Source organism: Tinamus guttatus, unplaced genomic scaffold (assembly GCF_059628265.1).
Source record: "Tinamus guttatus ecotype Peru unplaced genomic scaffold, ASM5962826v1 Tinamus_guttatus_pri_ptg000212l, whole genome shotgun sequence".
Lineage (NCBI taxonomy): Eukaryota > Metazoa > Chordata > Aves > Tinamiformes > Tinamidae > Tinamus > Tinamus guttatus.
The window spans coordinates 673,823-687,918 of record NW_028288746.1 but is presented as its reverse complement, the minus strand read 5'-3'; the positions used below and the strand labels follow the sequence as shown (position 1 = coordinate 687,918).

The window sequence follows — 14,096 nt, the reverse complement described above, 5'->3', positions numbered from 1 at the left end:
TATGTGCAAACACAGGGCTCCGCGAGGAAGCAGTTTTTCATTTCTCATACTTTTAACACCTGAACTTCCTGTCAACGACCAGCATCCTGTTTCTGTTACTGTTAGAGCCACTGATGCGCTTTACAGTCATCGCTGATCAGAACAGGCCAAGCAGCAGTATTTGATGGGTCATTACATGGTGAGTAAGCCTTTCTGATGAAATCAAGGCTTCTGACTAGTCCTGGGAGGGAGCATCTCTGTGTTGTCACCCTGGTGTGTGCACCGTTCTGATTTTGCTGCCTTTACAGCCTGTAGCAAAACTCTGTCAACTTCAGTAGGACAGGTTAGCAAAGTCACAGAAATATTTGGTTCCTGAAAAATTCTCCCTTTGGTAAACTGGCTCTTTGGCAATGGTTGTCTTAGGCTTCTGGGTGGTCTCCTCGGTCTCCTTCTCCCAGTGTTTCACAATCAAGCTTGAGGAGTGCCCGTCAGTGCCAAGCAGATGGCAGTCCCTGCTGGTTTGCTGCTCCCTGTTTGGGGTCACACACTGTTAATGCTTCCTCCTCCTCCTCCTCCTCTAGGCACCTAAGTCTTCAAATGCCTAATTCCCTTGTTCGCACTTGCTCTGCGTTACCAGCTCCTTTTGCTTAAGTGGACAAGTTGGAGATCACGGATTGGAATAATTCCAAGGCAGGACTAATGTTTGCAAGTCTGAGCTCCAACTTGGTCATATGGTGATATTTCCCTCATTTTAGTTTACAGTAAATTAATAAAATCGGGCCAGCTTCAGATATTGATTAGCTCCTCAAACCTCTTAATATTGAATCATTCAGAGCAGAAAACCTGAACTGATTTGTAAAACAAAAACAGAGCTCAGTGCAAACCTGATTGTTCCCCTGCATCCATAATTTTAGTGTGATTGCTGGTGCTGTTTTCCCCTTCCCTGCCTTTAAAATTTCCTGGAGGGTTGTATTTGAATGGCAAATTTGGAGAAAGGAGGCTGTGATAAAGGCTGTGTGGAGCAGTTTGTGGCGCCTCCCATGCGGGATAGGGCTGGTGCACCATGCAGCTCTCTGCACACAAGGTCCCTTCAAAATGACACCGATGGCTTCGAGTGTGTAGTAGCCAGCAGCACTACTGCCTGCAACTTGAGTGCTTAGTAGTTACCAAGAGGAGATAATATTTGTGCCAGTTGTTTCAAGGTCAATTACTGTGCTCACACAGGCAGCAGTATATTTGCATTGTGCAACTCTTCCTAGGAACTGCGCTGCTCCAGAGGACAGGAAGTCATGGGAAGCAGGACGGACTTGAATTAAATGGAAAGGATTTGTTTTTCCTCTGTTTGGATGCCAGTGCCCATTGAGCTAGGATGATATATTGTATAAGTTGTGCTTCTTGTTATGCAGCTAAGTAAAAAAGAGATATGCAAAAGATTTTTAAAAAGCCATAACAAACAACTGTCTTTTTTTTCCAAGAAGACCAATTGGTAAAATCTTCCTCTCAGCTCAGAGAAGTGCTGTTCTCAGGAAAGAAACTTATTTTTCAGAGGACAAACATGCTTTCCTAACATAAACTATCCAAAATTCTCATCCTTCCCTTGTGAATTTAATTCAAATGGATTTTTTTTTTTCCTGAAGAATGACCCCAAATTGAGGTAATGAATGATTCAGATCTGTCAGTGGTCTCTATGTAGCAGTACTTGTGGGGGAAAAAAAATAATTTCCAACACTAAATATGGAAATAGCTTTGCACAGAAGGGTATTTTTGCAAGCAATTTGTTTTGCCTGTAATGGTGCAAAGCTCACAAGCTTTGGTGCTAGCCAGTGCAGTACAGTGAGTGATTGCCTCTACCCAGCCCAGGTGAAGACATTTTCTGCTGGTACTTGTGGGTCCAGAGTGTAACCTGAACTAACGATATGGGAGTGTGTCTTCAGCATGCTCCTGCCCTCTTGTTAAGCAGCAGAAGTCCAGGTCCCAAGCAGCAGAAGTGAGTAGAGTGTAGTTGTCCTCTTCGCTGCCATGGTGCGACATGGTCTTCACCAGTGAAACCTCTAGATTCTGGGAGGATTTTGCAAGGTGCTATTTTACAGCTCTTCATGAGCTGCACTTTGGCCAGAGTTGCCCGAATATAAAGGTACAAATGATCACCTAGCTCAACAGACAGTATTTTAACTTAAACCATTTCTGTAAATTTTATAGCAGGTGAAGCCAAGCTACCTTCATGAGCTCCTACTACATGAAGATTTTATGACTGAGACTGGAGGAGGTTCGTAAATACTTTGCTCTTGATTATTTAAAAGGCATTATCATGTGAAAGTGTTTAATAGGTGTCTTTTCCACCTCGCTTTTTTTTTTTCTCTACAATCAGCACATTAGCTTAATTGCAGAATTGTGCACTTAATGTGGATTAAATAGCAGCTATTAAAAGCAGCTCAAATAAAAGAGAATGCATTTATTCCAGCTCAAGTTCTGGAGGCTGTTAAAGCTGACCTACAATAATTCCAAGCTCAAAAAAATAGGACCACCAGTAATATAACTGGTATGACAATTAATTCACTGTCTCCTCCTAGTTCGCAGTAAGAGCCTCTGCTGTTGTCAGTGGAAGCTTAGCAGTGTCAGGACTCTTCTGGATTTTGGGAAGTGGCAGGTTTTTGAAGTAAATAGTTCCAAAATAGCTGTATGGTTGTGCTGCAGCTTAGGACTTCGTTTTCATAATAGCAGTTATGGCTGGAAAGAGAAGTTGTAGAAGCACCTGTACATCCTTGCAGCTGCTAATCCCTCGTTCCCGGCTTTCGAGGCCCAGCTCACATTTTCTCTGTCTCCCCTGAACTCATCACTTCCTTCCAAATTTTCTCAGCGTTCCAGGGTGCTTTCCAGCCTCCTCTATCCTGCTATAGCCTTCCCAGATTTCACATGACGATTTTCTGTTAGAGAGCAAATATGATCTCTCGAGGTTATTTTTCAGCTCAGTTCAGCTCCTGATGAATTCATTGAAAAATGAATGAGACCTTGTTTGAAAACCCAAAGGCCATCAGTTAAACTCAGTGTTTGCTTGCAGCTGACCCTCTCCTGATCTTTGGCTCTACCTCTAGTTGAACTGCACATGCACTAAGACAAAGCCTATGTAGAGCAGCCTGGAGAGCGTTTTGTCCTGCTAGAAATGTCACTACTTAAACCTACCTGGGCTTCCAGTACCAAAACATGCTGGACTGATGTGAAATCTACTGTATTTTAAAAATATAATCTTAAAAGCTATATTGAAGTTACAAAGGAAATGAGATATGTAGGAAAGCAAGGAAAAAAATCACAGGGACAGCTATGAAACGCAGCCCTGGTCTGTGGAGTCCTTTCTTAATACTCAGCGCACAGGCATAGACTTACCTGCACTCTTCTCCTGTGTGTTAACGTATGTGTAGAAATCATAAACAATTGCAGTATTTTGTGATTGAACTTTTCATTGTATCCACCTTAGCAAGAAGCTTCTATGATTTTGCATACAGTGTCTAAATTACACTTATCAGGAAGAAAGTTTACTGTGGTTTTATTGCTTCCAAAGTATAATAAAAAATAGACAGCCACAGAGATTGCCAGGTTCACACAGGCAGTTTCTTCCTCATGAGGTGCATTTGCTTAAAAAGTGCGTGTGAAATGAAACTCAGAGCTACAAGAGAATAACCAGCAATCACTTCGTGGTGCCCAAGCCTTTGTACTTTTAGTTTCCAGAGTAAAAGGCTCTTCCTGCATGTGCATCTGGGTGGTGGGGTATTTTGGAGGAGGAGACTGTGATGGATGGGACTCTGTGCTAGCTCCTTACAAAGGGATATTTAGAGCACATCTGTAATGCAAGATGTAGTCTGACCTCCTGCTGCCACACACAGTGCTATTAGTGGTGTCAGGAACATTTTAAGCAGCCTGTGAAGCTGCTGTCCTCATGAGGAGGCATGGCCGTGAGATGCATGGTGGGCATACGTCAACGTCTGCGTATGGAAATGACAGTCTAAGGCTCATTAAAGTCAACAGAGCTTCAGTGCTGCTAGGGAGAGTATATTAAACATGGCATATGTGATTCTTGGCCTTTGTGCTCAGAAATTGTCTAATGAGGCATTCATACTATTTAGAACACATTTATGCTTTAAATAGAACTAGGAGGTATATATGTGGAACTGTTGCTACTTTTTTGGTTTGAGAAATTACTTAATGTTCAAAACTTTCAGGCTGTTTTTGTTACAAATTACATATAAATATGTATAAATCGAGTCGCAGTTCTGTAGAGGTAGTCTTAAGCTTCATGTCAGCAGGCTGAATTTCTGTTCATTCCTGTTTTCTTTTCCTCTCCCAAGTACTTTTGTGGCCAACCGAAGCATCTTTCCTGACTTGCTAATTCCGTAATTCTTCTTGTCTTTCGCCCTCTGTCTCTCTCTTCTTCTAAACCAAAACCTGACCTCCTTTATTTGATTTTAAACTCCAGAGAAAATCTTTCTGGCCATAGCTTGTATTTCATAAAAGTGGAGGCCAGAGTGGCACATGGTCCCCTTGCTCTACTCCACATATTGTAACGTATCAGGTGGTGCCCATGTGCTCAGCATTAAGCTTTAAGGCCTCCAAGCTGTGCCCCTCCTGCTGCTTGAGCTATCATCTACTCTATGGAGGACTTGAGCTGTTTTTTATGCTGAGCTGATGCATTAGAGCTGAGGAGTTAGAGCAGCAGATGGACATGAACTACCTGCTCTGGGAGAGCTTCAAGTGGCTGCCAGCTATCAAGTCATTCACGCACGCAAGGATTTCCTCCTCTTCCCCCGTATCAGAAGTCTTCCTATTTCTTCCATCTCCTTGGTTTTCCACGACAAAAAAGCCTGCATTTGCCCAAGGTAGGACCTCACCCAGGCTGCGTTTGGTCGCAGGACAGCAGCAGATTTTCCATAATCACATAGTTCTGCTGTAGCTGGGCAGGACTGGGTAGAAGAGACCTCTGTGCTTGAAGAGGGAAACTCCTGTCCCTTGGTGCAAGGATGTGAGGTATGAAACCCTGGTTTGTTTTAAGCAGGTGACAATTGCTGTGTCATGCTCATAAAGCTTTTGTGTCTCTCTTCGTTTTACTTAGGATAGGTGGCCTCGCTGGGACGCAGGAAGAGCCATGAGGCAATGTGGCATGTCTTCAAAAACCTTTGATTTGCACCTAGGTCAGATGCCTAAAGTAACCACTGTGAGTGACCTAGCCTGCGCGGGTCAGTGAGAATCTAAAGGGAACAAAAAACCAAAAACCTCAAGCATTTGTTGAAACTGCTTCTGTAACAGCTTGTGTACATGGAGTACTTGCCAGGAGGGCCTAGCATGAGGGATGTCCTGGTTCTCATCTGCAGTGACCTATGACAGTTGCTAGTGACCTTGCTCCCTATGGGACATACATATTGATCCTACCTCAGTGTTGAGGGTCTGTAGGTACCATCCGCAGGTCACACAGAAAGCTGCCTGAGCACTGAATCACCGAATCACAGAAGGGTTGAGGCTGGCAGGGACCTCTAGAAATCACCCAGTCCAAGCCCCTGCTCCAGCAGGGACACCCAGAGCACAGGGCAGCATCCAGGCGGGTTTGAAGATCTCCAGAGAAGGAGCCTCCACAGCCTCTCTGGGCAGCCTGTGCCAGGGCTCTGGCACCCTCACAGGAAAGAAGTTCTTCCTCACGTGAAGATGGAACTGCCTGGGTTTCAGCTTGTACCCGTTACCCCTGGTCCTCTCACTGGCCACCACAGAGAAGAGTTTGGCCCCATCCTCCCTACACTCCCCTCAGGTGCTTGTACATGTTGATCAGATCCCTCTCAGCCTTCTCTTCTCCAGGCTAAACAGGCCCCGCTCACTCAGTCTTTCCTCACACGACAGATGCTCCCGTCCCTTCATCATCTTTGTCGCTCTGTGCTGACCCCTCTATAGCAGCTCCATGTCCTGGGGAGCCCAGAGCTGCCCCTAGTGCTCCAGGTGCCTCCCCAGAGCTGAGCAGAGGGGCAGGATCCCTCCCTCGCCCACTGGCAACGCTCCTCCTGGTGCAGCCAGGAGCCCATGGGCCTTCCTGGCCACGAGGGCACGTTGCTGCCTCATGGGGAACTTGGTGTCAACCAGGACTCCCAGACCCCTCTCCACAGAGCTGCATTTCAGCAGGTCAACCCCTAATCTGTGCTGGTGCCTGGGGTTATTCCTGCCCAGGTGCAGGACCCTGCACTGGTCCTTGTTGAGCCTCACTGACGTCTTTATTGTAGGTCAAGAAATAAGCAAACAAGACTATTTCACCACAGGTTGCCAAGTAAGTAAGCCCTGGGCCAGACCGTGGTGTAACCTTACTGTGTGAATGTTTTATGTTCACTTCTGTTTTCAGTCCTTTGGGAACATGAAGCACTTCTGGGCCCTGTCTCTGCCTGGAAGTTCAGCCTGGAGCCAGTCGTAATTCCTGCCGCCCTAGGGAAGTGGGGCTGGGGAAAGCTCTGTTGGTGACGTTGTCCCACTGCTGGTGCAGGTCGCAGGGTGACGGGCACAGGAGAGACCTGTCGGTGCTGTGCAGAGCCGGGAGGACGGTGGGGAGGAACTGTGCATAATCCTCTACTATCCACTTTCAATATCAGAACCGAACAGTGCAGATAAGGTTTCACATCAGCCTCCAGCTGTGAGTTAGCGGGAGCTCTATCAAGTCAGAAATCTTCATGATGCAACCATAGCTCTTAGATTTAATTTTAAAATGGTACTCTTTTTTTTTCTTTAAAATATTACCCACAGAAAAGTTGATGTCCCATGGAAAATGATTTAACCGATTTAACCTGGGAACACTGCACTCAAATCAGGGGATTGCTTTACAGCTACGCAGAAGGTGCTTCCCTAAATGTCCCATCACTGTAAAGTCACCCTTTAGCACTCTGTCTCCTCTGAAAACTTGGAAATTATTCTTCATATTTTGTTTCAGGTATTACTAAAGTTCACTCTTTCCCTTTTTTACCATGCTCATCTGTGTACCCGTTAGTGTCTTCACTGCTGAAGCCACTGACCCTTTTCTTCTACCCCATGTCCTCATTAGAGCAGGAGGCAAGTTAGCGGTGGAAAACAGCAGGACCAACTTATCGCGGTTTGCCTCTTTACTAGAGCCAAGATGTCCCATTACGAACCACCAGGCAACTAAAATAGAGCACAGGAATTCCAGGAAATGTGACAGCATCTTAGTAAAGGCCAAAGTTCCTTTTCCAGATAGAGCAACTCTCTGGGCCTTTATCTGTGTGACCCACATCTCATTTTAGTACAGTGGATGCTGCTGCTTTATGTGTGCATTTGGACTGCCTGAGAGAGTGAGGCACTTGATTTATAAAGACCTCAAAATCCTCTCCTTTCCCAGGAGTGATGGCCAAGGCTTCCCTTGCTCCCTTGTTGCCAACCTCAGTGTGTCCGCTGTGGCTCCTAGCCCACCTTTCCTAAACTGAGCCAGTCCTGTGCCCAGCTCCAGTCGCTCTGGTAACAGCAGCAGCTCTCCATGATGTGCTTTGGGCTTTTCCTCCCTGCACTGCCCTTGGTGCTAGCACAGCGAGCTGGGCTCCAAACAGCTTTTACCTGTGACCAGAGGGCAACAAACAGAACTTTTTTTCGGAGTTACAAGCACTGACGACTTGCACTGCCATACGGCACGCTCCGATGGCGGCTATTGGCCGTGCTTGCACTGTGTACCTTAATGGGTAGACAGACTCTTTTTGAACATTCGTTGTGATTTGGTCTTTAATTTTACTTTAAATTAAGACTTCTCTGCTTCATAATGCTGTTACGAACAGCTCATAGCATCCTGCTCCAAGGAAGTCTTTAATCTTCTGTCGTGTTTTTACCACTATGTTCTTTAGAAACACGGCTTAGTCAATGAGACAGTGCCCTGGCAGTCAGATCACCCCAGTACTGTAATCCACATGGAAGGAGGCCTGTGAGTGGCCTGACATGTTAATGACTGGAAAAAACAAATTGCTTTGTAATAGCAAAGGATCGTAGGAACTTGTGCAACAACACAGAGAGAAAACGTAAATTCATTATTGCTTGAGGTCTTTCAGTTGAGCTTGGATGTCTGTATAAAATTCTGCTAAAGTTTAATTGCTCATAACGGGCTTTGCTAAAGTTCACTTATACACAAGGAGTAATTGTGTGCTGTGCAGGAATAACTTCTGCACTGCAAAAAGACTTCGTGAGCTGAAAATGCAGCAGTCTTTTCTTTATAAAGTCAAACTGGATAAATGTGTGGATTTTTCCTGGGCTTCAAGTGCTACAGCAAAGGTGCTGTAAAATAATATAAATAAAAGGGCTTCAGAAAAGTAACAGTTCCACACTGTGAGCACAGAGGTGTCTAGCTCAGAGTGTCCGCTCAGGTAGGGTACACTGGTGGCCATCCAATATCGCACTGTAAATCTGAGCACATTTTGGCCCACTATATTCAGTGCAAAATGGTAACAAAAATAGGCTTAAAAAGCATGGATTATATTGGGAGAAAGGCACGTCTTTCTCTGCCATGCATCACTCATGCACTCTAGATATTGATAGATATTTTGGACATACCTGTAATGCAAACTGTAGAAATATTTCTGTGAAAGACACAGTAAGCAGCAATAGATCGGTGTGTTAAAAGCCTCTGCCTACAAATATAATAGCGGGGTAAAGAACATTCCCTTTTTTTTACCATTCGGTCAGAGCTTTACCTCCACAGGCCAGTTTGGAGGGAATATGCATACCCACAAGGGTAGCACGGTAGCTGCGGGGTTTTGTTCAGAATAAGATCTGAACCAATCTTCATAGCGGCTTTTTTTCAGTTAGGGAACCAAAAGACAAAAGCCTCTGTGCTAAGGAAGGGGAACCTTCCCGAGCCGGAGCAGAAGCAGGCCAGGCACGATGGCTTTATGGAAGGACACGGAGCTCTTGGTGCGCGATGGCTGGAGACACCAGGTTTCTGCATGGCTGAGAGCTACAAAACAAACCTGTATTTGAGACTGAAGTGACAAAAGAAGGGTGATGCTACTTTTCCTTGTTAACGTTCTCAAGATGAGTAGAATGAAGTATGCTGAGCAAACTAAGCAGCGTGTCCTGTTGTGTAATTGTTTTACTCTGGCTGCTATTCCATCCTCGTGCTATCTGCTTCGCTCAGAGCCGAAGAGTGTACGCTCTTTATTTTGCAATACACAAACATAATCTCTACCATTCTCTCCTCAGTAGCCAAGTCCAAAATATGTTCCTGACGTCCAGGCATGTGCCTAGCTCACTCATTCTGTCAGTCAGGTTTTTATATTCTGACTCCTTGACATTTGCTGCGTTGCCATACTTGAACACAGTGTACTTGCTGGAACAGGCAGGAGGGGCTGGTCCTTCCTTTATGCTCTCTGTGGGCCTGTTTTCCTCTCTTCCATGGTGACAGCAAGAAAAAATTGAAGCCAGGTGTAGCAAATATGGCTATTAAGCTGAAACGGCTGTTGAGGAACAAGTCATATACAGTGAGATGATGTGGGTAGGACACAATTAAGTGGCAATGAGAAGGTCTGAAAGGGGCTTCTATGCAGTCAAGAGAAGCACCCTGGCAGCTGCTTCACGTGCTGTCACTTTGCATTTTGATTGCACTGATGGCAATAGGGCGTCAGGACGGAGCTGCTCTGTCTCTGAGTGTGTGAGTAAGTGCCTGGCTTGATGGCTGGCAGCTCTGTAATGGGAAGACAGCTGGAGGGCGAGGGACTGAACGAGAGCCCAGTGCAGGAGGGTGACACTGGGTCTGAAATGAACCATCAGGAGGTGAATGAATTGCTCAGGAGAGGATGAAGTACAAGCTGGGTGAGGAGTATTGATATCTAGATACCATCAGCATGTTGCCCTAGGGGACACTTTCTTCTTGGCTGTTCAAAATAGCATCAGTGCTGACTGCAGCTGGAGCCTCACTTCTTGTAAATGACTTCAGTCATAACAGAATTAGTGACCACAGCTTCACAGCGCGTGAGGTTGTGTGTGTCATTGAAGAGGCACCTCCTGAGCATGCAATAACCCTTCACGTTGCATTAACTGGTTTTGATGGACACCTGCAGTTATATTAACTCTATTTGTGAGTGTTTTACAGCTGCAGCCTCTTCTGTAAGCTCTCGGAAAGCACAGGGCTGCCTCCTTTCTAAAAACATGAGGAAGCCTTGGCCTCGGTGTTCTTGCAGTCCCTGGGAATGCTGTCCTGGTGGCTCCGTGCGTGACCGTCCAGCCCCTTCCACTGAGCCGCCCAACTGCTCGAGTGGCTTCTGCTCAGGGAATTATTTTTAACTGCCTGTTCCCTGCAGACCAAGGATCGTGCAGCCTCCTTGGAAAATGTAACTTTGCTCTGTGCCCGAGCACTGTTTGAATCTTGCCATGGTCTTTACAGATCAGCTGTTTCCTTTGCTCTCCAGTTGCAGCCAGGAGTGGAAAGGGCAGAGGAGGGAGGCTGGGCTGGAGGGGATGTGGGCACTGACACCCACCGCTCAGTAGCTGTTAGCAGAGAGCTGAAATCACTGTGCTGTTATGTGTTTCCATTGGCATAGGTGAGAATCCAGGGAATTCCCTGTGCCCTTGCTGCTGTGGGAGAGAAGCAGAGATTTTGGAGGCGTCGCTGCGGCAGGTGAGCGCGGCGGGACGGCCCGGGGGCTGCGTGGCCCTGTTTTTTGGGAGCAGCTTGCAGGCACGTGCTGCAAAAAGGGTCTGCCTGGCACCGCAGCGTGTTTGAAAACACCCCGCGAGAGAGGGAGGGAGGGAGAGCAGGCGGGCACGCACGAAAGCAGAGTTAGACAGATGAGAGGATACATAAGGACAAGCCAGTTGTGACTCCTCTTTTCTTTTGTATGTGGTCTTTTATTGCCTGCCCTATTTGTCCTGTAACTTTACTTGTATTTATTCCATGCTATCCCATGTCTTCATTTCCTATTAAGAACAAAATGTCTGTGTCTTTCAAGGAATGCGGGCACTTTGCTTGGGAGGATATGGATCATTTCTGCTAAATTTACTGTAAAACAAAGGAGAGGGAGAGAGAGGAAGGAACTTGGCTTCTGCCAGGCTAGCAGAGGCTGAATCCATGTGCTTTTTGTTCCCTGCCTCTCCCGGGAAAGCCCATCACCAGATGCTTAGCTCTAGTTTGGTTTGTTCTACCACTGATACCGTCATAGGGCATTCCTGGGATTTGAGGCAAGCGTCTTTCACTGGGGGCCTGAAGGGTTAAAACTTGTTATTTACAGGTCTGGGAAAAGAGAGGGAAAGGCACAATAAGCCCTGCTCTGCAAACCAGTTTGGCAGCCTGCACCCTACCAAGACTGTTTTTCTCCAGCTTAACTTCTGAAAGCCCTTCGCATTCAGGCGATTGCTTTCCTCTGTTGTCCTGTCTGCTGCACAGCAAAACAGTCGGTTCTTCCCCAGTTTATATTGGTTCTTTACAGCAGCTGTGGGAAAACACAGCCTTGGCAACCAACTCCAGTTCTAGAACTGAACAGAACTGCTGCCTGACACCTCAACCAGGGATTGCTGACAAGGGATGGGAGGCTGCTTGGCAGGACAGAGCCAAAGAAAAACATTATAGAGTGAAAGGAGTGTTATGATGCTGCCCACCTGTGCTCCATTTTTCTGTCTTTCACAGTGTCCAATGCACTGTGAGTAATCCTTAGACATGTCTGAGCAGGAGCCCTGTTTATGCTGAAGAAGTGTCTACAGCAGAAAAGCTGTGAGGTTTGGGGTGTTGTTTGAAGAGTAGGTTATATTACACAAAGTACTCAGGAGGGAACACTGCATAAGAACTACTCAATTTCCTAAAGGTGGCATTAGTTTTGAAAGGAATGTGAATTGCAGTATAGACAGAGACCTGTTAACCTCCAAGCTCTGCAGATGTCTTCACTTACTGCCTCTAGGCACTGCAAGCAGCCCAGAGCTCTGCTGAGAGGTCACCTTTCTGCAAGAGATTCTGAGCCTTCTGTGAAGTAATTTGGCTCAGTTCATTTCTAAGCCTATTTTTCATGGATTTCAGTAAATGCTGAGCAGGGGTGGAAATCACATTTTATCATAATTCAGGTAGTTTTTTTTGCCAAATGCGGAGCCTCAGTCATTCACATTTACAGCTCTATAGGCCATTGATCTTGCATTTTAGAAGCAGATAAAAATCTAGAGGAGCTTGCTGATTTCCTACAAGAAACACATCAGGCTGTTTGGGAGTATTTCAGCTATCTCTGAATGCAGTTTAACCCTCACATAAAAGCTGTACTCTTTAGGATTATGCTCTCTGGCTTCCATTATGGAGTACTAAGTCACTATTTTTTAAAAAAAGATGCTGGCAAAGCTAGGAGAAAAAAACCAAACAAACAAAACACCATGTTTTCTAAGTCACCAGCAGTTTAAAACTAGAACCACTTTTTTTTTTTTTAAGTCTAAAGATCGGTTCACTTTTGGTTTTTTGTGGATGTTGATTTAAATAGAAATAACATCCCTTCCCCTAAGGCATCACAATGATATACTGTTCATTTCCTTTTAAAGTGTGTGAATGGCATTTCTGGACAGTTCTTAGTTTTTCCTCACTGACGTTCATGTGGTTTGGTTATGTCACACAGCAACCTTTTCTTGCTTTGAGTTTCATAGCTTTTAATAGAAATCAGGCAAACTAGAGTCAGTGCAATTAGTTGAGATAAGGGTTTGATTCACTCTCTCAAACTGTGCTCCCCTGTAGTCCTAACACACTGTTCCTGCCCCCAGCAAGCTGGAGGCAGATTGACCGAGTCTATTTTCTGCTCCTTTACATGTTTGTTTTAAGGTTAGCTGAGGCATCTATCTGCAAAATGAGCACCAAAACAAGAGGCTATCTCAGCAGTACAAGGTGCTGGACGCACTAAGACCCATTGTCTGCACTTATATTCACTTAGAAATTGTCAGCATGATTAGAGCCCACAAAACTCAAAACGAGCAGATGCTTTTCTTTAAAAACTTTCGCAATAAAATTTATTATGTTAATATCATTAAAAATATTATAAAATAATAAAATATTCTGCTTAGCAGAAAGATGATGCCAGGGCTTTAAAACCCCAGGTTTGTGCAAACAGTTTTCGTAAACATAAGGAGTCAAGTGTTCAAGTTCCATCCAAGGATACAGTAAGTTGCTACAAAAATAAGTTTGCTCACTGTCAAACAAGGTTAAAAACCCAGGAGGCTGGATTTCTTCACACATCTCGTGCTTACACGCCCCTGTACAGTTAATGCTGTATTTATATCTGAAAGGGGAAGGATTTCAGGTAGTCCTTCAGAACTGGATTGAGTGGGATCCGGTTCAAGTTTTCCCTTCCAAAAGTCTTCACAATGCTTTTCCGGCAGAGCTCCTGCAAGGGCTGCACACGGACTTTGCGTAGAGGAGTAACCAGGACCTTCCTGGGAGAGCTTATGTAATGTTCCAGCAGCTTGAAAAGACAGTCAAAACTCTCCTTGCTGCCATCCAGGCTGAAACGCCCAGTCTGAAAGTTTATCCGGATGCTGGTGGGCCCAGTCGCGGTCTTAACACTGATGGCGAAGAAGCAGTTCTTCTGCGTGCTGTCCCTGATGAGGAAGGTGCCCTCGGGCTCTGACTTGAGCTTCTCGTGGGCAGCGCTGACGGTCAGCGGCCCCCAGTAGAAGCCGCAGGCGTCCAGCAGGGAGCTCGCCCGCGTGATGCTGCTGAAATCCGCCTGCGAGCGGAAGGTTCGGAAGTGCGTGTTGCTCTGCGCCGCGCCGGGCCGCCCAGGGCCGTGGTACGCTCGAGCCTGCGAACGGTCCCGCGCCGGAGGGTCAAGGAGACATCTCGGGTCTGCTGCAACGGCATTATCTGCTGACACCTTGCTGTGCGCTACCATCCTACAGCCTGCGCCAGCGGATGCGGTCTTCCATAGCGTCAGCGGCGTTCCCGGGGCTATTCTGAAAGGCCAAAGAGAGACGTGATGTGAGATCACCTGCGAAAGAGCAACCTCTGAATGACCAAGGCTCCCATTCAGATCCATTCCACCCATTATAAAATAAAATATTCATTTCTCAGCTAACACTGGGCAAAAAAGTGCTCGCTACCTGACAAGATTAACAGGCTATTACTATTGCAAAGTCCAAAGCTCCAAAAATAC

At 45.9% G+C, this 14,096-nt stretch overlaps 1 protein-coding gene across 1 annotated transcript; it reads right to left on the bottom strand.

The window, feature by feature from the left end:
* Positions 1 to 12,926: 12,926 nt before the first annotated feature.
* On the bottom strand, positions 12,927 to 13,878 carry SOCS1 (suppressor of cytokine signaling 1). The gene has a single exon (XM_010214974.2). It carries the CDS (start codon positions 13,833 to 13,835, stop codon positions 13,218 to 13,220), a length of 618 nt encoding a protein of 205 aa, XP_010213276.2. The 5' UTR covers positions 13,836 to 13,878; the 3' UTR covers positions 12,927 to 13,217.
* Between the last annotated feature and the right edge of the window lie 218 nt (positions 13,879 to 14,096).

Coding starts and splice junctions, on each gene's coding strand:
- SOCS1 (XM_010214974.2), bottom strand. CDS start 13,835: ATGGTAGCGCACAGCAAGGTGTCAGCAGATAATGCCGTTGCAGCAGAC.